Raw genomic sequence first — 21,247 nt, 5'->3', positions numbered from 1 at the left:
TTCCACCCCTTGCAGTACCTCGACCATCTCCTCCCTCGCAGGAGGCTTGGCGCGATGGTGGTTTCCCGAGGAGATCTTCTCCCTGGCAGCTCCCGGGGCTGACTCCTCCAGCTTCTGCTCTTCGGAAGGGCAACAGGGGGAAGTTTGCTGCCGAGGTTCCTGTGGCGGATCTGCGCAAGGTAGGTGCGAGGGGTGAAGGTACCTGCCTGGAGGACCTTCACCAGAGCAGAAGGCCCCGCTGGGAGCCAAACCCTGGCCCTTCTGCGCCAGGCGAAGCCGCTGGAGCCCTGGGGGGAAGCGCGGAGCTGGGCTCTCCGTGGGCCTGCAGAGCAGCGAGCCAACGCTGCACCAAGAAGCAGCCGCGGGGCTGCGGGCTCTCCGCCCGGGCTGCCCTGCCAGCGGGGCGAGCCCCGGGGCCCGGACCCCCCCTCCCCAAAGCGGGGAGGGCCCAGAGGAGGGGGCGCTGGGCCCGGCGGGCCGGGGGCCAGCCTGCGCGCCCGCTTCCTGGTTACCGGCCGTGCCCGGAAGCGGGCGCGGTCTCCAGGAAGTGACGCAAACGCGCCGGGTAGGGGGGCGGGCCCCGGTGATGGCGGAAGCGGAGGCCAAGATGAAGCAGTTCAATGGCGGCGGCGGCGGGGCCGGGCTGGACGCCGAGCGCGGCCGCTTCCCCTACTGCGTGGTGTGGACCCCCATCCCCGTCCTGACGTGAGTGCGGGCCCTGCGCTCCCGGCCGGCCCCGCGGGCGGGCGGCCCGGCTGAGGCCTGGGCCCGCGCCTCGCTACCGCGGAAGGGCCCGGGCCGTTCCCCGCCTCCCCTCTCCCGGGACCGACCGCCCGGCCCGCTTCGGGGTGCTGGGTGCTCAGCCTGCTCCGGAGCTGGCAGGGGGCCCGGCCTGCTTTTGGGGTAACTGGGTGCTGGCCGGCTTTGGGGCAGGCAGACCGGGGTGACTGGCTGCCTGGCCTGCTCCGGGGCAGGCAGGGCGCCCGGCCCGCTTTGGGGTGCTCGGCCTGCTTTGGGGTGACGGGGTGCCAGCCTGCTTCGGGGCCAGGGCCCGGGTAGGATTCTGTCCTCGGGGTAGGGCTCTCCTCTCCCCGCAGCAAGGGCGTGTGTGGGGAAAGCTTTGCGGCGAGCGGGCTTGTTGCTACAGGAGCGGGAGTGGAGGGGATCCAGTGAAATGTGGGAAGTCTTTCATGTTTTTGGAGCAAAGGTTTGGCTACGGGGATCTTAGACCACCTCATGCCTTGAGGAGAGCCTCTGCGCTTCACTTCTAATGAGTTAGAAGTCGATTTGCCTTCCCAGTCTTGTCAGCCAAGTGTGAGCAGGCTCCAGGGAAGACTTCTGAGTTTTTCTCCAGTCGTGGGAAAACGAAAAGCTGTAAAATGTGGCTTTGGGGGTAGTCTGGGAACGCAAAGCCTTATTTTTATGCCTTCCTCTTCTCCTCCGGTTCAAATCAGGTGATAATGTTTACTGAGCCAGAGCTGAAAGTCAGGTAGAAGACGTGGTGTGGTTGGTGCCAGGATTGGGAACGGCACCGTAACTCTCCTCGGCGAGGAGAAGCTGCAACTTCCCTGTTGCTGTCTCGCGTACAGCTACAAACCAGCTTTGTTTTTTACCTCTTTTGATTGCTTAAAATTTTCACCTTAGTCTTTTCCTGGAGGATTTTCCAAAGCTTTTAACCTTCTTATTTGCTGCTGGGGCTAATGAAGAGAGCTGTCCTGCTGCCAAAGTTGCTGGGCATCTGTATTTGTGGGTTCATTCCCCGATGAACAGTGTCGTCTTCCTGTTGATTTTGTTTTGCAGCAGAAATTTCGGTGTTGTTATTTGGCAAAATCTCTCCTTAGATTGCATAATAGCTCCGTTTTCTCCCTCTGATGTTTCCCGTCATCCTTGGATTTGGAGGCTTGAAAGCTAGTCAGTGCTGAGAGGAGAATTAAAAAAAGGAAGAAGTGTCTAGACCTTTGAAGGTGGCAACGCTGTGACAGCGTTATATTCAGCCGTACCTTCTGGCTGGTAAAACGTTGCACAGGTTAGCCAAACTGGCTGCTTTGCATCGCACCAGATAGCAACACGCAGAGGGTAAGTGATGCAAGCGCAGAACGTCAAACTTTGCAGAGTCCTTTCTCTACGTCCTAGGGTTATGTCATCGACAGGAGCTATCTGCTGTTTATAACCTCAGCTGCACTTATGGCTTGTCTTTCCTCGTGCCATCCAACCGCCTCAGTCCCTTTTTATTTTGATAGTTTTAGGATCTCTAATTGAGCTGTGGCTTGTGAGTCTGTTTCTGTTTAGCATTGCTGGAACCTCTTCCGAAATATTAGTCGCTGCGTGCAGGCCCTCGGGGAGAGAGGATTGAGAAATCGGAGAGAGGTCAGCAAACCTGAGAATGCCAGAGGATGTGGGAGAGAGCTGTAACTTGGCCTGAAGTATTTACTTCTAAGTGATGATGATGGGAGGGGGTCGGGATATAGATCTGCTGCTCCCTGGGGCTGTAAATATCCAGCGGGGAGGAGAAGGTCTTTGAAACAATGGGATCGTTTAGGGGAGGGAATGCTTTTCCTGGAGCCAGGAGCCCCGCTTTCTGTCTGGGGTGCTTAAATCTAGTTTGCCGTGAAAAGCTGCAGTGTGGATGGGAAGATGGACAGGGTGACCTTATTTTCAGTTGCTGAAGTGGAAAGTCTGCTTTTATCTCAAGGCAGTTTCTCCTGGATCTAACCTTTTTACTGGGATAGACAAATGGGTTTGTTCTGGGAGATGGGGGCTCGCCCCTCCCTGGCCGGGGACGTGTGTAGTGCAGGCCTTCAGAGTTTTGCGCTCTCCGTAACTGCAGCCGCTCACGGTAAAATCCCAGAGCCTGACTGCTCCACAGACGAGCTGACTCTAGACCTGCTTGTCAGGAGAGCACAGCTTTGGGTGTTCCCTGCGTGTTTTTCTTTTGCTTGTACCTCTACTGCGTCTTTACCGGTCTTTGCCTGGCTTTGGCTCACCTGCTTTCATCTCTCGGCTGCGTATAACACATTAACTGTGCCTGTCTATCCCATGCTATGCAGTTGGTTGTACGGCCGCTCCAGCAGTCTCCTGGCAGCACGTTGCACGCACTCGGTGTGATCGGGGGGCAAATATCTCAGCCTGACGGTTCACTTGTTGCCTCGGTAGATGGCTCTTCCCGATCATTGGCCACATGGGTATCTGCACATCGACTGGAGTCATTCGGGACTTCGCGGGGCCATACTTTGTCTCAGTAAGTAGACGATGGATCGGGGTGCTTAAGCAGAATCTGTGCTTGGCCTGCTTCTCACCTTCGTTGGTGACTTTTGAGCCGTCCCCTGTCTTTTGCAGTTCAAAGTTTTGCAAAGTAATGGCTTAGATGTTTCTGAAGATCGTGGGTCTTTGCTGTTACTCTGTGGGCTGCTGTCCAGTGGGGCTCATTTGGGGGATGTGATAGATGGTTGCTAGTTTGGTTTGGTGAGCAAGAGGGAAGAAATCTTGTAGTCCAGGCTCTTAATTGGGAATTCTAGACCTAAATTCTCTTAGTTCCGAGTAACAGAAGCTGCCTTCCAACTTCCTCAGCATGCCTGTTACTGTCATGCTGCTTAGCATCAGGTATGTGCCAGTCTTCTAAACTGCTTTACAGTCTGGTGGATTTTGAAAGCAAGGGAGTTTTAAGGTGGGGTAATTAATACTCTTAATAGATTGGAATACTTACAACTTTGAGTTAACAAGATATTAACAGTTAAAAAAAAAAAAGGCGGGGGGAACAAGGTACATATGCCATATAACTAGATGATGTCACCCTGTATAGAGCATAAATATACTCATGCCCAGAACAGGAGTACGAAAACAATTGAAATCTAAATCCAGACACACAAATAAGATTGGTGTCTTGAGACTGCTGAGGCAATGTGACAGTTTTATCACTAAGCGATCGCGGGCTGTGAGACCTTCCAGCAAGAGGCATGTCACGAATATTGCACAGGGTTGTCCTCTTGAGACGTTTTTCTTTTTTCGTAGGAAGACAACATGGCATTTGGGAAGCCAGTGAAGTAAGTGCTCTTGTTAGCTTTTATTAAACTAACCAACTGACCTGCAGATGTCCTTTAATTTATGGAGACAGACATGCTATAATATTGCTTTTCTTGTTGTTCAGATGCCCTAATTCAAGTGGATGGCTACTGTGTCTCTGCTTTTCAAGAAACCATGTTAAATTAAATCTTTTTAGAAGCATGACAGCAATGTATAATGAGAGCTGTATGGAGCCTTTATTAGAAGGGGGGGAAAAAAAAAAAGAAAAGGCTAAAGCATTTTAAGATAATGTTAACAACGTGCTCCAAGTAAATACTGCCTGTGCTGTACTAATGAACTGTCATCACTCGCATCCTGTTAATGATTTTTTTGGGGGAGGAGGAGAGGTGCCTGGGTTTTGCTTATCTGTCAGATCAGGTTTACGTTTTGAATGGCCTGAAGGTTTCACATCACGGGATGTGAAAGCAGTTCAGAGTTTTGTCTGTGCCCCTGAGGTCTGCAGTTTCTCTCTCCGGGGTGCTGTCGGGCTGAGGGTGCTGAGCTTTAGTTTCTGCTGCCCTCTGCAGCATACGCTTGTCTTGAAGAGCTCGGCTCCATGGACTCGAGAGGTAGTGGATTTCTCTAAGTCCTTTAAGCATCTTCCCGCTGGGAAGAGCAAGGAGTTGTGAAGATGCAGCAGTAATGTGAAGGGATCTGTTCTCATCCTTCTAGGTACTGGAAACTGGATCCCAGCAAAGTATACTCCACAGGTCCCAATGCTTGGGACACAGCCGTACACGATGCCTCGGAGGAGTACAAGCACCGAATGGTACGGCTTCAATGCTGATGTCCTGTCTTGTGTGTGGAGGAATACCTCCCCAGTGTTTGGGTGCTTGCTGCAGGAGTGGGACCTGTGGGTCTGCACCAGCGCAGGGTACAGAACTGGGGAGCCTCAAGGACAGGATTTCTGATCCCATGCCCATTTTTCTGTTCCAGCACAACCTTTGCTGTGATAACTGCCATTCTCACGTGGCTCTGGCCTTAAACTTGATGAGATACGATAACAGCACCTCCTGGAACATGGTGAAACTCTGCTTCTTCTCACTCCTGTATGGGAAGTATGTAAGGTGAGCTGAGGAGAACTCTAGATTCAGCAGGCAATAGGCCTCTGTTTCTTTCTTCCTAGCCCTCCAAAGCTTCAGACTGTCCCATGGAGAAGGGAGAAACATCTCTCCCCCGCAAGATGTGGGTGTATGTTGCTGGTAGGTGGTACTGTCACTGCCTGCTGCCTCTTCTTAGGAAAAGAACCAAGAGTGCTTGCTGGGCTGCACTAGATGCTGTTCCTGAAATGCTATATCTGGCAGCTAATTTAGGGTGCCTGGAATTTGGGAAATGCTAGCTAAAGCAAATCTCACTCTGTGTTGTCTTTTGGCTGGGTTAGGTCAGAACATAAGGTCACAAAATGGCTTGTCTCCGAGGATTACTGGTTTCTCTTCCCTCTCTCGAGTCTTGTTTACATTAAAAACTAGTCAGATTTCCAACTGGCGTGGAGCTTCCAACTTGAGCAGAGAGGGAAACCCCGAGCTTTCCTTACTAGAAAGGGTACTTAATCTCCACTGCAGCTCCTTGTGCCTGAAGAGGAGATTCTGCAAGGACTGCCCTGCATAAAGCTTTTGAGTTGTTCCACTTCTGTTGGGTCTTCCCTGTTCTGGAAAAGCTTCTCTATCACCAGCTTTTAGGCAAGTGTCGTCCCTGCTGTCTTGGTTAAATACGCCAGCAGTCTGAATAAGGAGGCCTGCGGTAACGGGGTTTCATTTTTTGTGGTCTCCTGTCACCACTCCTGTCTGTGCAGATATGAATGTGCTAGTCTTCGACCTGAATTTAAGCTGGGAGGAGAGCCCAGCCCTATTGTTCATGATACAGTTATTTGTGGACCTGATTTAGTCTCAATTTTTAACACGGACTGAATCTTCAGGACTTGTATGGCAGTGCCACCAATGGATAAGAAAGTCAGAAGGGCATCTGTCCCCCTCTGATTTCTCCAGTTATTCTCACATCCTTCTCTCCCTCTTGTCTTTCTCTGCTGATTTCTTATGTTTAAACCCTCCCCCTTTTTCCCATCTTGCAGCATAGGGGGATTTGTGAAGACCTGGCTTCCCTTTGTCCTCTTCTTGGGGGTGATCGTGACCATTGTCCTGACGCTTCATTTGCGGTGATGGCAGCTGTGAACTCCCTATTCCGTGGGCACACGAAGGAAGAAACCGTGACTGATCCAGTGAGATGGAGGCATGGGACTCTGGGAGGCGTTTTCTGGGGAAGGTGGCAACTCCACTCCATTGTAACAGCTCGTCTTTTGTTTCTTGGAACTGGCTTCTTTTCCTTCTGTTTTTTTTTTTTTTCTGTCGATGGTGTCTCCCAATGTCAGGGGCCCTGAAGCCTCCTGCTCTCTCCCTGAATATGCTCCCTTTCTGCAATTTGATAGGTAGAAACGCAATCAGGAAAGGAGAGGCGCGGGCACCTTTGCTTTCAGTGCCAAGTAAAAAGCCTCAAGGCAAACCCTGCCTCCTGGTTCAGGAGCACAAGCAGATACACCTTGTAAGGTTCTCTCTGATCACCTGGTTTCTTCCTCTTGGCAGACTTCATCAGATGCTTCCTCAGATTTCCTGAGTCTCCGAGAAGGGGTTGTTGTTTCCCTGTTGCATGACTCTCCTGTAGCACATGTTTCAAAGTGGAGGTGTGGGGTTCCTCCTGGGGATGTAGGGTGCCACAGCACTCACTGATGGTCTCCCCAGTAGGGACAGAAAGGTGTTGACGGCGGGACGCTCCTCTGAGGAGACGTGCAGAGGAACGCTCTGTGGCAGGGCAAATACATCTGGTCCTGCTGGTGAGCCCAGAAAGGCAGGAAAGTCGATCATCTGGCTTGGGTATGGCTCATGGCAGTCTGCACACTTTCAATAGCCTGTTGCAGAGTTGGGAGTCTACTGCTAAGACCCTTTTAGCTTGTGTCAGAGAAAATATCGCTTCCCTGCTTCTCCTTGTGCTCTGAATATCTAAAATTGTAGTTACACTTCTCATGAGCCACTTACTTTCCTTTGATCCCGAGTGCTTTGTGTGTCACAGCATACCTGAGCCTGCAGAGGTGGCAGCAGCAGCAGGTACGTGTTTCTGGGACAGAAGGCTTAGCATAGGGTTTTGGAAGCATCCATGAGAGCGGCACCTGGGACTTGAGCTTAGTGAGGCCATCAGAGATTAAGAGAAAAGGTGAAGGGACTGGAAAGCATCCACGTTCAGGTTGAACTTTGCAGCAGCAAACTGGGGCACTGGCTTTCTTGCCGCAGGTTCCAGGATGGTGAACAAGAAGGTCTGTTTAATTCCTTGGCGTGCTTTGCAGGGCATACCTGCAATAAAAGCAGGACTGACTTTGATGCGAGAAATGCTGGTCTGGCAGAATTGGGGTCTGATGGCCCTTTTGAGCCCTGGGTCGGGCAGGATGGGTAGTAGGGGGTAGGTTGTTCTTGAGTGCTAGGCAGGAAGTGAATTTGGACATGACCCAGAGCCTCTTCCAAGGCGAGAGGTCCAGGTCTGTGTTTGCTGAGGCTCTGGCCCGCAGATGCTGCTTTCTGTGGGGCTCTGAGCCAATGTGGCTTCTTAAAAAAAAGTGTGGCTTGAAGGGTTATGTGCAGTTGAGCAGATCCCCTCTGACTGCAGAGGAAGGAGAATAGCTTTTCCACTCATGCCTTGAAAGGCCAGCTCTTTACTCCACTACCTGATGGATTGCAACTGCAAGGAGTGCTTGTGGCCAGCAAGAAAGCTCTTCTCCACTGCTTGCTGTCCCTGTGGCTTCCTCTGATGGGGAAGCCCATTCACCGTCACCCTGCTGGCTCTCAGACCCGTCCCCGTGTGCCTTTCCATCCGTTTCCATCTCCCCGACTCCTCTAGCCATATGGGAGGGTTGGGGACTCCTCTTGGGCCTCTCGATTTCTTCATTTTCTCCTTTTCCTCAGTCACTTTTAAACCTCTCCCTTCTCCCTAGCATCCAGTTGTCTCTCTGTCATCTGGTGCTGGCTTTTCTGGGGTGGGTGGAGGAGATGTGCAGACCTTGGCGCCTTTCACTGTCTACCTGGAGCTGAAATAGTCGTCGGTGTCTGCCCTGTACAGTCATTTCAAGCCTGCATGGAGAGCGGGCTGGAGGGTGCTGGGCCTGGGGCTGATCAGAAAGCCAAGATCTTGATCAAAGAGAACCTTACAATGAAAGGATGGTGTCTTACCGAGCTACCCTGTGTCGCTGCGGTCTCCACCCGGCGAGCCTGCTGGCTAACGTGCCCTGGGACAAGCCAGTTGAACAGGAGAGATTAGTCCTTTGTCTCTGTTTTTAATTTAAGTATGATTTCTCAGAGTGACCTGCCAAGGATGCGCTCGGAGTCCCCGGCCCCAGGGCTGAAGCCAACCTGTCTTACGCAGTAGCAATAACCTAGAGACTCTTAGGCCTGTCTCACACGTTGATTCAGTGTTTTATCGATAAGCTATACAAGCATTGCCAAAGCTGAGACTTTGAGTTGTCGGGGGAGGCCGGGAGCGGGGCTGCTGGCCACAGTCCCTGCTCCTGGGACTTCTGAAAACATGTTGAGTGCCATTCCCCACCGTGAAAATCCTTGTTGTTTGCTCCTAACGCTTTGTACCAGATCTGGGTTTCGAATGGAGATTTACCGAGCAGCAGCAAATGAGCCTCGTGGTCGGTTGGAGCGCTGGCTGCCCAGGAGGGAAAGCGGTGCTTTGCCCAAGTCCTGGCTGAACAGCCGACCCGCTTCCTCTGCCGGAGACGGAGGATGGCTCCGGGCATCCGAAAGAAACACGGCTAACAGGAGAGCAAGGCCCAAAGCTGAGGGTACCGCAGAGCCAGCCCGCACATCCGTGCTGGACACGCAAAGCCGTCTGCACTCGCACAATGAAGGATGGTGCCCGTGCAGGTCGGGTGCTGGGAGAGGCGGGTGGGCTGGTGGGATTTACTGTTTTCCTGCGCTGCGGTAGCCTCAGCCCAGCGCTGCGGGAGTGCGGAGGAACCCCAGCGGTGCTCGGCATGGCTTCCCAGCAGCGCTGCAGCCAGCGGCTGCGGTTGTGTGGGGAGTGGGCTGCTTCCTCTTGGCGTGGGAGGCAGCAGACGAGGGGGGCGAGTAAGGAACGTCCTCTCCTTGCAGCTTCCGTCATCTTGCTACCGGCTTCTTTGCAGTGCCCGCTTTGACTAGCCACATTAAAGGTTCACCCTGTCCTTCACCTTCCGGATGCCAGTTTTATGCTCCTCTCCTTTCCCCTTTGCACGTGCTCGTGCTGCAGAGCTCGCTGGCGTTGCCGTTGCTCTTCGGCGAGGGCGAGCCCTCTGTACCCTCATCCTTTGTTCTCTTGATCTCTGTGGGGCGCTGGATTACTTTGTAAATATTTAAACTCTGCTTCTGTGGTTTCATAATCCTGACGGTAGGGGAAATAAACTTATTTCTGTGGATGTCTCCAAGTGCCGCATCTCTTCTTGTCGAGACTCTTTCCTCCTTCCAGCCGTCAGCCGGGGGTTGGTATTCCTCCCTGCCCCGCTGAGCTCCAGCCCCTCTCCTGCCCCAAGGCAGCGTGTCTGGCTGCAAGCAGGAGCCAGTCCCCGAAGCTCCCGTGCCTTTTACTTTATGAACTTGCCCTTTGCTCTGCTCCGAGGCAAAACTCACAGCCCTGTTTTCAGACCTGCTGTTGGGAAGGGGGGGTTTGGGGGCAGGGGGACCCAGTTGCTGCAGTGTGGGAAGCGTTTGCAGGCTTTAATGTCGGGTCTTGAAGCTGGGGACCTGCCAAGGGTCTTTGTAACGTGTGGGAGGAGACGGGGCTCTGCCTGCTCTTGCCCTTTGCTGATCCCTAAGCCTGTGCCTGGTCAGCAGAGCCCTGCGTGGCCCTGGGCAGCGGGGAACTGAGCGCTCTGCGGAGGAGGATGCTTTTTTAGAAGATAAGCCCCCTCTTGCAGGTTGATCCCGTTGAGCTGTTCCCTTTCCATAGTCCGAAGTCTCTGGCACCTCTCTCTTCTTGGAGGCTGGGGCTCCTTTCCCCTGCCAGTGCAGAGCCCCCCGTCTTCCATTTCCCTGCAAGCTGTTGGGGAGGGGGTGCGTATGCGGGGCCTGGGGCTGCCAGGAGCTACGGCGGAGCGGAGAGCAGAGTGGGATGCGAAGAGCCGGCCTCGTTTTCCCCTCTCCCAGCAGGATACCGCTGCCTGAACTGGGAGCGAGGGAAGCTGGGCCTCCGAGTGCTGTAACGATTGCTAATGCAGCAGCTGATTTTCCGTTACATCTGATATCCAGAGGCCAAAGCTGTGCGGTGGGGGAAGTAGATCAGGCTTAAAATTAGGTTGTGTACAAGGCTCAGGGATTTAACGGCACAGCCATCTTACAAAACACCACCTGGATCCTCTCCTGCTCAGCCCCTCGATCCAAACCACGCTGCTCCTGCGGCTGCGTTAACTCCAGCCCCTGCTTCGGCTCGGGGGCTGCGAAACAGCAGTGGCGGGGATGGCAGGCAGCCTCCGAGGGGTTTATCCTGCACGCGTCTGTCGCTGGAGCACGAGGTGAGGATACAAAACCCCCCAGGAACGTGCTCTGCCCAGCGTGCACGGCTCTGTACTGCTGTAACCGTCCTGCTGGGTCCCTGCTCGCCTCCCAAGCGTGGCAGGATTTTTCTAACCCACTTCTGCTGCCCGGGGAGCTGCAGGGAATGTGGCTGGAGGTGTGTGGGAGCTGAGCCGCACGGTTCGGGTCATGGTATTTGGGGATTATATGGAAGCAGCCAGTCTGAATGTGCCAAGATAGTCACACTCGGGTACCCGGGGTGCTCACAGCTCTCTGGCTGTGGCTGGAGGCTGGACTGTGCAAGCCCTGCTCCTCTTTTTTTTTCTCCCACCTCTCAGCCTGGCCAGCCCAGCCCTGGAAGGGAGGGAGGCTGCTGGAGGCCAGGGAGGCTGCAAAGCAGAGTGGCAAGATCCGTCCCAACCTGCCAAGTGGCCTGAACCGAATCATCGGAGCGACCTTGCTGCCTCCCACCCCTCTGCCCTCGCTCGGGATGGCCGAGCGTGACCGATCCGCCCCGGCAGCCGCGGCGCGGAGGCTTCTTCAGTGCAGGGAGCGGGGCTGGGGGTCCCTGACCTCCCCACGGGGACAGGGGAGCGGATGCCCCATCACCGGCCGTGCCACCGCCGCGGGGCTGGCACGGAGCCGCCTTTGAAGCGGGGTCACTTTGCCGCAGCTGGCCGGAGGCGAGGGGCCCTCCGTTCCTCATCCCCTTAGCAGGAGGGGCGGGGGGGAGCATCAAAGCGCTCTCTGGGGAGCAATATCAACTTGCACTTCAGCATTTGCACGGTGGAAGCTTTTGAAAACGCCAGCGGTGGTGGCTGGGCTGCCTGCGGCCGTGGTGCCTCCGAGGCTGCAGCTCCCTCCTCATCCTCGGCCACCCCATCATCCGCGTTGTTTCCCAGGCAGGGGAGGGAAAGGGTGTGCAAGACCCAACGGTGCGGCTCCGGACGCTCGCCGCGTCTTGCCGGGCAGGCCTTGCACATCGTCCCCAGCCAGAGCCAAAGGTGGAAAAGCTGCGAGGTCCCTGCTCTATTGCGGGGATTAAAAATGAAAAATGAAGAGGGGGCTGCAAGCAAACAGCCCCCCAGCCCGTGGGAGCTGGGCTGTGTTCACACGGGAGCTGGGCTCGTCCCGCATGCCCGGGGAGCGCTCGAGCAGCGCATCAAAGGCACCGGGAGGGCAGAGGACACGGGGACCCCAGTCCCTGGGAGGGGGACGGGGCCAGATGACCCCATCGCTGGGGGGAGCGGGCCGGGGTGGTGTAAAAGCAACGGCAGAAAGGGAAGGGGAGGTCTGGGGCTGGGGGAGGCTGCTGGGGATGTGTGTCTGTGGGGTGAACCCCCCTGGTTTGCAGACATGTTTGTGTCCTGCAGCTGGTGCCTGGGGGGGGATTTAGCATCTCCGGCATCCGCCGCCTGCCCGGGCTCCCTGCGTCAGGACGGAGCCCTGCCCTCCCCTGCAGGGTCCCCGGGGGAGGGACCCCCATCCCTCCCGGCCTTCTCCCCACCACCGTGCTCCCCTCAGCACCTCCTGGCCGGGGGGACGTGGGCTGGGGCCGCTCCAGGGCCCCTGTCCCTCTGGCGATGCTCTTGGCAGCTGGTGGCCGTGGAGCCCAGCTCCTGCAGCAGCCTTAAAAGCCTCTTTCTCTCAATGCCCCCCGGCGCTGCCGCCCACCCTGGGTGCCCTCAGCTGGCGGTCTCACGGGTGCTGCCCACCCAGCCAGGGTGCTAATGCCGTGGGTGCTGCCCCAACTCCCCCACCTGCAAACCTGCCGGCAGGCGAGATGCTGCCAATGCTCCGGCACACGCTCCCTGCCTCAGTTTCCCCCCGCCGGGAGAGCCGGGCTTGCCTGCACCCTGTAGACCTGAAGAACGAGTCTGGGGGGGGAAGCAGGGCTGGGGAGCGGGACAGGACTTGCTCCTCACCCCCGGCTTCCTCCCCACTGCCCAAACACCCAGCACAGAAATGAGGCAGAACCTGTTCTGCGCACCCGTGGGGATGCTGCCAGCACCCAGCACCTGGCACCCAGGGGACAGAAGGGGGGTTTTCTCCCTCAGATGCTGCTTCGGGAGGTGGCTGGAGCGGGGCCGCAGGCCATCGCGGCTGCCTGGCTCGCTCCAGGGTGTCTGCAAGGAAAACTGTCCCCGAGGGATGGCCCAGCGCCTTGCTCGCCTGGTGCTGGTGGCCAGGGTGTTCCTGGGTGTCACCGGGCTGACGCAGCCTCCGGCCATGGCCGCCCCGAGCGGAGGGAGGCACGGAGGGAGGCTCTGCTCCCCAGGCACTACGGTGCCACAGCGGCTATGGCCGAGACCCAGCAAACTCACTACCCCTCTGGGTCACCGGGGATGGGGTGGGGACACACGGCGGGATGTGACCCGCTGCTCCCCCACGCCTCCAGCCACGGGGTTTGGCTCTGTCTGCGCTGTGCCGTGCACAAGGCTGCCCCGAGCCGCCTGCCCGTGGCCCGAGGAGGGGCACTGCCCCAGTGAGCAAGCCCATCACCGAGGTGTCAGGTACCATCCGTCTGTCCATCCACCCGTCTGTCCATCCACCTCCAGAGATCCAGGAGCAGGGGACGGATCCTGCCACGTCCTTTCCTGTTCCAGCCTCAGCCGATAAACATTTCTTGCTCTGGACGTTGCTGGTATGAAGGGTCCCAGGCCGGGATGCACAGAAAGGACTCGGTGCCCACCTTGGGTGACTCGGAGCAGAGCCACCAGCCCACGAGCAGAGCCACCAGCCCACGAGCAGCCCCCGTGGGGACATGACGGTCCCCGAGCCATCGCCCCCCGCAGAGATCTGGCCACGCTCGCCGCATTTCCAGAGCATCTATAGCAGGGACCTCGTCCGCCTGAGGCCTCTCCCCATCGGAGCTGAGCAGCAAGCGCCCTGCAAGGGGAGGAAGGGGAGGGCAGCTGACAGACAGACAGACAGACAGAGCCGTTGCTAAAGTCTCATTTCCTTAGAAACCACGCTAAAAATAATCCCCTTTTCTTGCGGGCCTGTGCTCGGCATGTGCTGCCAGGCTGCTGCCGCTGCGCCCCACCGCAATGCCTTCCCCAGCAGTGCTGCCATCTCGCTGTAGAGCTGGCTGGGTGACGGCTGGAGCCTGGCAGGGAGCCCGACCCCTCCCCAGCCAGCCGCCCTCCCCAGGTGATCGAGGGAAACTGAGGCACAGGCCCCCGCTGTGCCAGGGAAGGATGCTCCTGCCCTGGGCGCCGGGGTTTACCCCGCCAGGCATTGCTGGCCTGATCCTGCGTGGGGCTGAGCACCCAGGTTTGTCCTGGGTGGTCGGGAGCCCTGGCCCTTCGGAGCAAGACGGGATTGTGCCGGGCGGGATGGGAGCTGTGGGGCTGGGGGTACCCACGGGATAGGGGATGTGGGGCTGGGAGTACCCGTGGGATGAGGCTGGGGGGCTGGGGCTGCCCCATAGCTGGGGGCTGTCCCGTGGGATGGGAGCTATGGGGCTGGGGATACCCTGTGGGCTGGGGGCCCTGCAAAGCCCCAGGGACCCCGCGCTGCTCCACGCTGGGCTTTCAGGGTGGGGTGGGGGCTGCAGGGGGCTGCAGGGAGGGCAGATTTGCTGCCCCCCCGCCATGCCCAGCAGAGACCAGTCTGCCCAGTCTCCCCCAGTGCAGCCCGGGAGCTCTCCCAGAGCTGCTCCACATAAGGCACCCCGAGGCCGCATCCTGCCCTGTGCGCTCCCCCAAACCCCTGGGTGAGGATGGGGTGGCGGGGGGGGCGGGGGGCGGTGTCTCCCACCCCCTCCCTGTGCCCACACCCTTGGCTTCGAGCCTCCACTGGGCTGGGGGGGGGGGTGTCCCCCTAGCCTGGGGTGCTTCCTCTCCGCACCACCCCTTCCCAGGGTGCCTGACACCTCCCAGTTCAGCCCAGTTCAGCCCAGTTCAGTCCCGTCCCGGCTCCAGTCCCTGCTTTCGTGCTGCCGGGGCGAGGAGGCGCTTGCTCGCCTGCGGTTGACTCCGCTCCAGCACCCGGCCGAGGGTGGGGACCGGGGGCCACCTCCCGCCACGAGGGTCCCCGTGGGGTGCTGGGGGGGGAGGGGGGACGCGCACACGAGCCACCGCGACCCCCCACGCACAGTGCTGGGCAGGTAAGGGTGGCCATGGGGCTGACCCCACTGCTTGCCCCGTGGCGGGGCTGTGCCGGCACCGTGGGGTGGGGGGTGGGGGTCTGGCTCCTGTTTGGGGGCTGCAGCCCCCCGGCCCCGTCCCCAGTCTGCTCCCTACCAAGGAGGGATGGGGGCTCTGGGACCCAAATTTCTGCCGTGCCTTTTGTCCTCCCCACCCTGTGCTGGAGGCTTGGCCTGGCCGGTGGGGCTGGCCGGGGTCTGAGGCCACGGTGATGGGCTGCAGGGCCCCTGGTGCAGTGAGGAGGGTGGGGGAGCACTGAGGGGTGCAGCCCTGGGCTGGGGGTGCGGCTGGGGCCTGCCAGTCCCAGGGGGCTGCGGGGGGCACCGGGGGCCTGACACCGGGTGCATTTGGGGGTGCTTGGGGGGAGTGTTTCGCGCCGTCCATCGCCCCCCCATCGCGGTGGGCTGCTTGCAAAGAAACAAGGGAGATGCGCTCCTCCCCCCCCACAAGTTGTGGTTTACTGGGGAGGTTTAACTGGTTTGACTGGTCTCCCGTGCAGGATGGGGGGGCTGGGTGCCCAGCACCCCTCTGCACCCAGCGGGAGCGGGACGTGGGTGCTTGTTTACGCCCCGGCTGCACCCACCCGCCGGGGTCCCCGCGGGGGCCGGGGAACCGCAGCAGCGCCTGGGCCAGACCTGGGTGACTTTTTTGGGTGCCGGCTCTGTTCCGGGGTGGGGGGGACACCCCCGTGCACCGCCAGTAAACAGGATACGAGCGGGCTGCGGCGGGGAGGCAGCGGCAGCGTCGTCCCAGCCCCAGTGACAGCCGGTACGTGTGTGCCCCCCCCGAGACCCCCACCCGGCCCTGGTGCAGCCTGGCTGGGTGCAGGGTGCTGGTGGGTGTTGCAGGTTCTCCTGCCTAGCGTGGGGTGCTGGGGGGGACCCAGGTGGTGTGGGGGGGCCCCGCTGAGTGATGTGGGGGGGTCTCTGATGCTCACTTGGGGGGGGTCCATGGTGGGGTTGGCACCCAGCCTGCCCACCGGCACCCGTGTGCTCAGAACCTGGGCTGGGTCCTGGGCTGGGGTCCCCAATGCTGGGGGGTGTCTGAGACCCCCCGGGGTTGGGACAGGGGCACCCGTGGGGCTGGGGACAGGGCTGGGACAGGGCCACCTGTGGAGTAGGGACAGGGCAACCCATAGGGCTGGGATAAGGGCACCCATGGGGCTGCGACAGGACCCTCTGTGGAGCTGGGGACAGGGCCACCTGTGGGGCAGGGACAGTCACCTTCGGGGCTGGTGACAGGGCCACTGGTGTCCGAGCCCCACGGTGGAGGCGGGAGCCCCACAGCCGTGCCGGGGTGCAGCCGTGCCGGGTGGCGGGGGGCCGGGGGGCCGGCAGGACCGATCCTGCCCCGTTGCTGCTGCAATTTCCTGCCCTCGGCATCCTGCGCCGGGCAGCGCTTTCCCAACGCCGGGGCCAGAAAGGGCAGTGGTGAGGCAATGCCGGGCAGTGGGGCAAGAGCCCCTGCCGCACCCTCTGCCCTGGGACCTGTGATGAGCTGAGTATGGTCTCAGCCTGGTTCGGTCTCAGCCCATCGTGAGGGTAGCCGAGCCCCCTTTTGCCACCCGTCTCGGTGCCGTGGCACCCGATGAAACCCGTGGGAAAGCAGGCAGGGGCAGAGCCAGCCCTGAGCAAACACCCTTTGCAAACATGGGCTGCGGGCAGGATCCCGGCAGCAGGCAGGGCTGGCTCTGGCACGGGGCCGGCAGCAGGGCCTGGCAGCAGGAGGAGTGGCAGGGTTCCCTGAGCCTGCCTGCAGCCTGCCCGTGGGATTGCCCGTGGTCCTTGGCACCCTCAGCATCCTCCCACCCTTAGGTTTGTCCCTGTTGGGGGTCCCGGGGTGTTTTGGGGTGCAGTGTGGGGGGAGTGTGTGTGTGCATGCTGGGCTTCCACTCCATCTCTTTGCAGAGGGTCAGGATGGTTCCCACCCCAAAGCAGCCCTGTGGTCCCTCTCCAGATGCTGGCATCGCTGGTCCATGCCCGGCACGCTGAGCCCCCACCGCCGCAGCCCCCCGTTTCTCGGCACCCGCCTAGGCCAGCGCCCCGGGGTGCCCCTGCTGTGCCCCCCCACCCAGCCATGGCGCTGGAGGTGGGGGCCGAGGCGCTGCTGGACCTGAGCTTCCTGACGGAGGAGGAGCAGCGTGCCATCGTCGAGGTGCTGCGCCGCGACTGGCAGCTCCGCCAGCGCGAGGAGGGCCGCATCAGGTGAGGCTGGAGACCCCCTGCTCAGCGTCACCCTTGGGGACAGCGTGAACCCCCCAAGAGCAGCCAGCCTGGGGTCCATCCCCCGTGGGGACAGAGCAGCCAGGCTGGGGGTCCCATTTTCCCCTGAGGATGGGGGCACCCACTGAGCCCAGCCAGGGTGAAACCCTGTGGTGGGTGACACCGGCATCGGGGGTCCCAAACCCCCTGGGAGACGGTGGCTGGTGTCCCCAGGGCCAGTCACGGTGGCTCCATCAGCCGCTTGGGAAGGGTGATGGGGACAGTGGTGCCGGGGTCGATGGCAGCACCGGGGTGGGGGGGAGCCAACACCACCCTCCCGCCACCAGCAAGCTCCGCAAGTCAGTGTCGGACCCGGCACGGCTGAAGACCCTCACCGGGGACTGGTTCTGCGATGCCCGCGCCCAGCGCCACTGGCACCACCTGGGCTCCGACCTCGTCCGTGCCTCCATCCGCCGCAGGAGACGGCCCCGGGGTAAGCGAGCGACGGGGACGCCGGGGGACACTGGGGGCCGGGGCTCAGCCCGCTGATGTCTCCGATGTCCCCAGGAGCGGGGGACCCAGATCGTGGCCCCAGCCTGGAGGAGCTGGAGGCCATCAGCGAGCCGCTGGCGGAGGAGAAGGAGGATGAGGATGGTGCGGCAGAGCCGGAGGAGAGGTGAGGGGGGTGGCGGGGGGCTCCTGCCCCATGGGTACCCACGGACGGTGGCTTCTCTTATTGGTACCCCGCTGGGGATGGCACGGCCCCGGGATGCCCGGGGGGAGCTAGAGGTGGGGAAGTGGGAGCAGAGCCCGTGGCGGAGGGGGTGGCATGGCCAGAGCTGCGCCGTCCGGGTGTCTGTCCACAGTCCTGGGGTGTCTGTCTGTCCGCCAACCGGGGGGTTTTCTGCAGCCCTGCCGGACCCCAGCTCTATAAATAGCTGCAGGGACACGGGGGGGGGGGAGAAAGTGCTCGTTAGCCTGATGCCTTGTCAAGAGAAACTAATTATCGTCTTTTCTCGCAGTCCCCCTACGGAGGAGGCGAAGGCAGCCGCAGAGCCCCAGGTCGGTGCCTGGTGTGGGGGTTGAGCCGGCCCAGCAGAGCCTGCAGCCAGTACCCGATGCCCTGGTGATGGGCTCGGTCAGTGGGGGAGCACCCAGCAGCCTGGACCCCCCCAGGTTGCCGTGGCCCCGGAGGGGGGGAGCTGCGGTGTCACCCCAGGAGGGTGCTGCCATCAGGGCCAGCCCTGTGCGTGGTCTTGCAAAGTATGATCCTGAACCCCGTGGCATGGGGGGTGTCCCATGGGATGTCCCCCACCCTGTCCCCAGGGACCCAGAGGGGCTGGACCGAGGGGAGCAGGCGGGGGAGAGGAGGGTGCTCGGGGCACCCATGTTCACCCCTTCCCATATGTGCCACCTCACAGCCCAGCCCCACGGCCCCAGCTCTGGAGGAGACCCCGGTGTCACAGCCCCTGCAGCAGGGTGACATCCCGCCAAGGGAGCAGGACGTCCCGGCCCAGCCAGGTAACCGTGATGGGGGACCGGTGCTGTTGAGATCTGGGGGGCTGGAGCCCCCCCAGCACTGCTTACCAGCCTCCTACCTCCTCCCAGCCCCCCATCATGGCCCCCCCATCATGGCTCCCCATCCCTCCCTTGCCTGCTTGCTCCTCTTGCCGAAAAAAGGGAGTCTCCCCCCAGTCCATCCCTCCTGCATCGGGACCCCCCACCCACCCCACGCCCTTGCAGTAGGTGGGAACCCCTTCGGCACGTCCAGCGCGGAGGAAGACGAGGAGGAGCCCGACTCCGCACACAGCGGCCCCGACGCTGGGCAGGTGGGGTGGTGGGGCTGTATGGGGCTGTATGGGGTTGGGGGGGCTGGAGGGGGCTATATAGGGCTGTATGGGGCTGGGAGGGGCTGTATGGGGCTGGGAGGGCTGTATGGGGCTGTATGGGGTTGGGGGGCTGGAGGGGGCTCTATAGGGCTGTATGGGGCTGGGAGGGGCTGTATGGGGCTGGGAGGGGCTGTATGGGGCTGGGAGGGCTGTATGGGGCTGTATGGGGTTGGGGGGCTGGAGGGGGCTCTATAGGGCTGTATGGGGCTGGGAGGAGCTGTATGGGGCTGGGAGGGCTGTATGGGGCTGTATGGGGTGGGGGGGCTGGAGGGGGCTCTATAGGGCTGTATGGGGCTGGGAGGGGCTGTATGGGGTTGGGGGGCTGGAGGGGGCGATATAGGGCTGTATGGGGCTGGGAGGGGCTGTATGGGGCTGGGAGGGGCTGGGAGGGGCTGTATGGGGCTGGGAGGGGCTGTATGGGGCTGGGAGGGCTCTATGGGGCTGTCTGGGGAGTGCAAAGCCAGCACGGCACAGGCTGTGCCCAAGCACCGGGCACTTGCTGGGAGCTGGGTGCCCTCAGGAGCCCGCACTGGGGATGGGGGTCCGGGGGGGGGAGCTGACCCCTCTTTGCTTTGCATTTCCAGGGGCCAGGGACCCCCCAGATGGATCAGGCATCCCCAGGCTGGGTGTCCCCGCAAAACGGCCACGTGCCCCCGAGCAGCCTCCTGACCACCAGCTCCTCCGTGTCCAGCCTCAGCTCCTCCACGGTACGGGGCTGGGGGCTGCTGGGGGGGGTGGTCACCTCTTCAACCCCCCCATCTCCAGGGGCCTGACCCTGTCCCCCCACCCCGCAGCTGAGCGGCAGCCTGATGAGCCTGTACAGCGAGGGCGAGCTGGGCAGCGTGGCCGTGCGGGGCTGCGTCCAGTTCTCCCTCCACTACGACCCGGCCAAGAAGGAGCTGCAGGTCCACGTGCTGCGGTGCCGCGAGCTGGCCGAGGCCAAGAAGCAGCGGTCGGACCCGTGAGTGCCCCGGCCCCGAGCGGCGATGCTCGGGCGATGCCCACGGCGGTACCCATTGCATCCACCTCATTTTTTTGGCTCCAGGTACATCAAGACGTACCTGCTGCCGGATAAGTCCAACCGCAGCAAGCGTAAGACCTCGGTGCGGAAGAGGAGCTTGGATCCCATCTTCAATGAGACCCTCAAGGTTTCTAACCCTGCTTTGGGGTGGTTTTGGGGGGGTCCCCCTGGTTCAAGGGGGGATGGCTGGGTGGGGGCGGATAGCCTCACGCTGTCTGTGTCCCCTCCCCGCCAGTACAAGCTGGAGAAGAGGGACCTGCAGGGTCGGACGCTGAACCTCTCGGTGTGGCACCACGACAGCCTGGGCAGGAACCTCTTCCTCGGGGAGGTGGAGATCGCGCTGGGCACCTGGGACTGGGCCAACACACGCCCCGAGTGGTTCAGCCTCCAGCCCCGGGTGAGTCCCCAGCCCACCCAGCCCACTCCACCCCCCCATCCACAGCCCCCCATAACCCCCCCCATCCTCCCCAGATGCCCATCTCCTCGGACGGCCTCGCCAGCCGGGGCAACCTCAACTTGGCATTGAAGTTCATCCCCGCTGGCTCGGAAGGTGAGAGGTGCCCGTGGGCACCGGGGGGGGGGTCTGGCATGGCAGGGTGCCCCTGACCCCTCTCGCCTGCAGGCGGGGGGCTGCCACCCACGGGCGAGCTGCACATCTGGGTGAAGGATGCTCAGAGCCTCATCCCCCTGCAGAGCGGCACCGTGGACGCCTTTGTGCAGTGGTAAGAGGGGGGGGATAGCACCCTGGGGGGCACCCAGAGGGGCTGGTGTGTGTTCCCCCACCCTCACCCTGCTGTCACCCCCAGCTACGTGCTGCCGGACGACAGCAAGGCCAGCCGGCAGAAGACGCGGGTGGTGAAGCGGAGCCTCAACCCCCTCTTTAACCACACCATGGTGTATGACGGCTTCCAGGCCAAGGACCTGGCCGAGGCGTGCGCCGAATTCACCCTCTGGCACCACGAAGCCTTTTCCAAGCGCCAGCTGGGCGGCATCCGGCTCAGCCTGGGCACAGGTCGGGGCGGGGGGGGGGGGGGAAGCCCTGGGCACCCTGGGGTGCCCCCCGCGGCTTGCGGGGGGTGCAGCGGGGTGGGTGACGGCGGTGGTCTCTCTGCAGGGAGCAGCTACGGGCTGCCGGTGGGCTGGATGGACTCGACGGCGGAGGAGCGGGGGGTGTGGGAGCGCCTGCTCCAGCAGCCCGGGCAGTGGGTGGAAGCGCTGCTGCCCCTGCGGACCAACCTCATCCCCCGGGCATAGCCCCCGGCCCCCCATGGACCACCCCGTGCCAGTGGGACTGTGGGACCTGGCGGGGGACAGAGCTGAGCCCGGAGAATCACTGTGCGGGGCTGGGGGTCTGTGCCCCCCCCACTCCTTTCAGCAGCAATGAAGCGGCACCAGA

The 21,247-nt window shown here is 61.0% G+C and overlaps 2 protein-coding genes across 10 annotated transcripts; both read left to right on the top strand.

The window, feature by feature from the left end:
• The first annotated feature begins 550 nt into the window (after positions 1 to 550).
• TMEM222 (transmembrane protein 222) lies at positions 551 to 9,505 on the top strand. 5 transcript variants are annotated; one of them, XM_072885176.1, is made up of 7 exons: positions 571 to 705; positions 1,801 to 2,076; positions 3,154 to 3,238; positions 4,009 to 4,040; positions 4,732 to 4,828; positions 4,996 to 5,126; positions 8,682 to 9,505. In XM_072885176.1, the coding sequence occupies exons 3-7, from the start codon at positions 3,179 to 3,181 to the stop codon at positions 9,025 to 9,027; spliced, it is 666 nt and encodes a 221-aa protein (XP_072741277.1). In that variant the 5' UTR covers positions 571 to 705; positions 1,801 to 2,076; positions 3,154 to 3,178; the 3' UTR covers positions 9,028 to 9,505. The 5 variants fall into 5 exon arrangements, with proteins under 5 accessions (XP_072741276.1, XP_072741280.1, XP_072741277.1 ...); XM_072885178.1 differs by having other exon boundaries at positions 3,048 to 3,238; XM_072885175.1 differs by lacking the exon at positions 1,801 to 2,076 and having other exon boundaries at positions 551 to 705.
• A 5,084-nt stretch (positions 9,506 to 14,589) lies between these two features.
• Positions 14,590 to 21,242, top strand: SYTL1 (synaptotagmin like 1). Of its 5 annotated transcripts, none has more exons than XM_072885281.1 (15): positions 14,590 to 14,700; positions 16,697 to 16,944; positions 17,289 to 17,434; positions 17,509 to 17,617; positions 17,964 to 18,003; positions 18,363 to 18,462; positions 18,622 to 18,770; positions 19,415 to 19,537; positions 19,625 to 19,791; positions 19,876 to 19,978; positions 20,087 to 20,248; positions 20,323 to 20,401; positions 20,474 to 20,573; positions 20,658 to 20,863; positions 20,966 to 21,242. In XM_072885281.1, the coding sequence occupies exons 2-15, from the start codon at positions 16,697 to 16,699 to the stop codon at positions 21,103 to 21,105; spliced, it is 1,872 nt and encodes a 623-aa protein (XP_072741382.1). In that variant the 5' UTR covers positions 14,590 to 14,700; the 3' UTR covers positions 21,106 to 21,242. The 5 variants fall into 5 exon arrangements, with proteins under 5 accessions (XP_072741382.1, XP_072741386.1, XP_072741385.1 ...); XM_072885285.1 differs by having other exon boundaries at positions 14,636 to 14,700; positions 16,648 to 16,944; positions 18,688 to 18,770; XM_072885284.1 differs by having other exon boundaries at positions 14,636 to 14,700; positions 16,648 to 16,944; positions 18,685 to 18,770.
• The last annotated feature ends 5 nt before the right edge of the window (positions 21,243 to 21,247 follow it).

Source organism: Ciconia boyciana, chromosome 21, assembly GCF_034638445.1.
Source record: "Ciconia boyciana chromosome 21, ASM3463844v1, whole genome shotgun sequence".
Classification (NCBI taxonomy): Eukaryota; Metazoa; Chordata; class Aves; order Ciconiiformes; family Ciconiidae; genus Ciconia; species Ciconia boyciana.
This window is presented reverse-complemented; position numbering and strand designations above follow the sequence as displayed.

What these genes read in the sequence shown, in the direction of transcription:
- TMEM222 (XM_072885175.1), top strand. Translation starts at nt 587, where the DNA reads ATGGCGGAAGCGGAGGCCAAGATGAAGCAGTTCAATGGCGGCGGCGGC. An exon ending in GCATTTGGGAAGCCAGTGAA is followed by an intron (nt 4,041 to 4,731) that starts GTAAGTGCTCTT and finishes TCATCCTTCTAG; the next exon opens with GTACTGGAAACTGGATCCCA. An exon ending in AGGAGTACAAGCACCGAATG is followed by an intron (nt 4,829 to 4,995) that starts GTACGGCTTCAA and finishes TTTCTGTTCCAG; the next exon opens with CACAACCTTTGCTGTGATAA.
- SYTL1 (XM_072885281.1), top strand. Translation starts at nt 16,697, where the DNA reads ATGCTGGCATCGCTGGTCCATGCCCGGCACGCTGAGCCCCCACCGCCG. An exon ending in GGACGTCCCGGCCCAGCCAG is followed by an intron (nt 18,463 to 18,621) that starts GTAACCGTGATG and finishes TGCCGAAAAAAG; the next exon opens with GGAGTCTCCCCCCAGTCCAT. An exon ending in TCTTCAATGAGACCCTCAAG is followed by an intron (nt 19,979 to 20,086) that starts GTTTCTAACCCT and finishes CCTCCCCGCCAG; the next exon opens with TACAAGCTGGAGAAGAGGGA.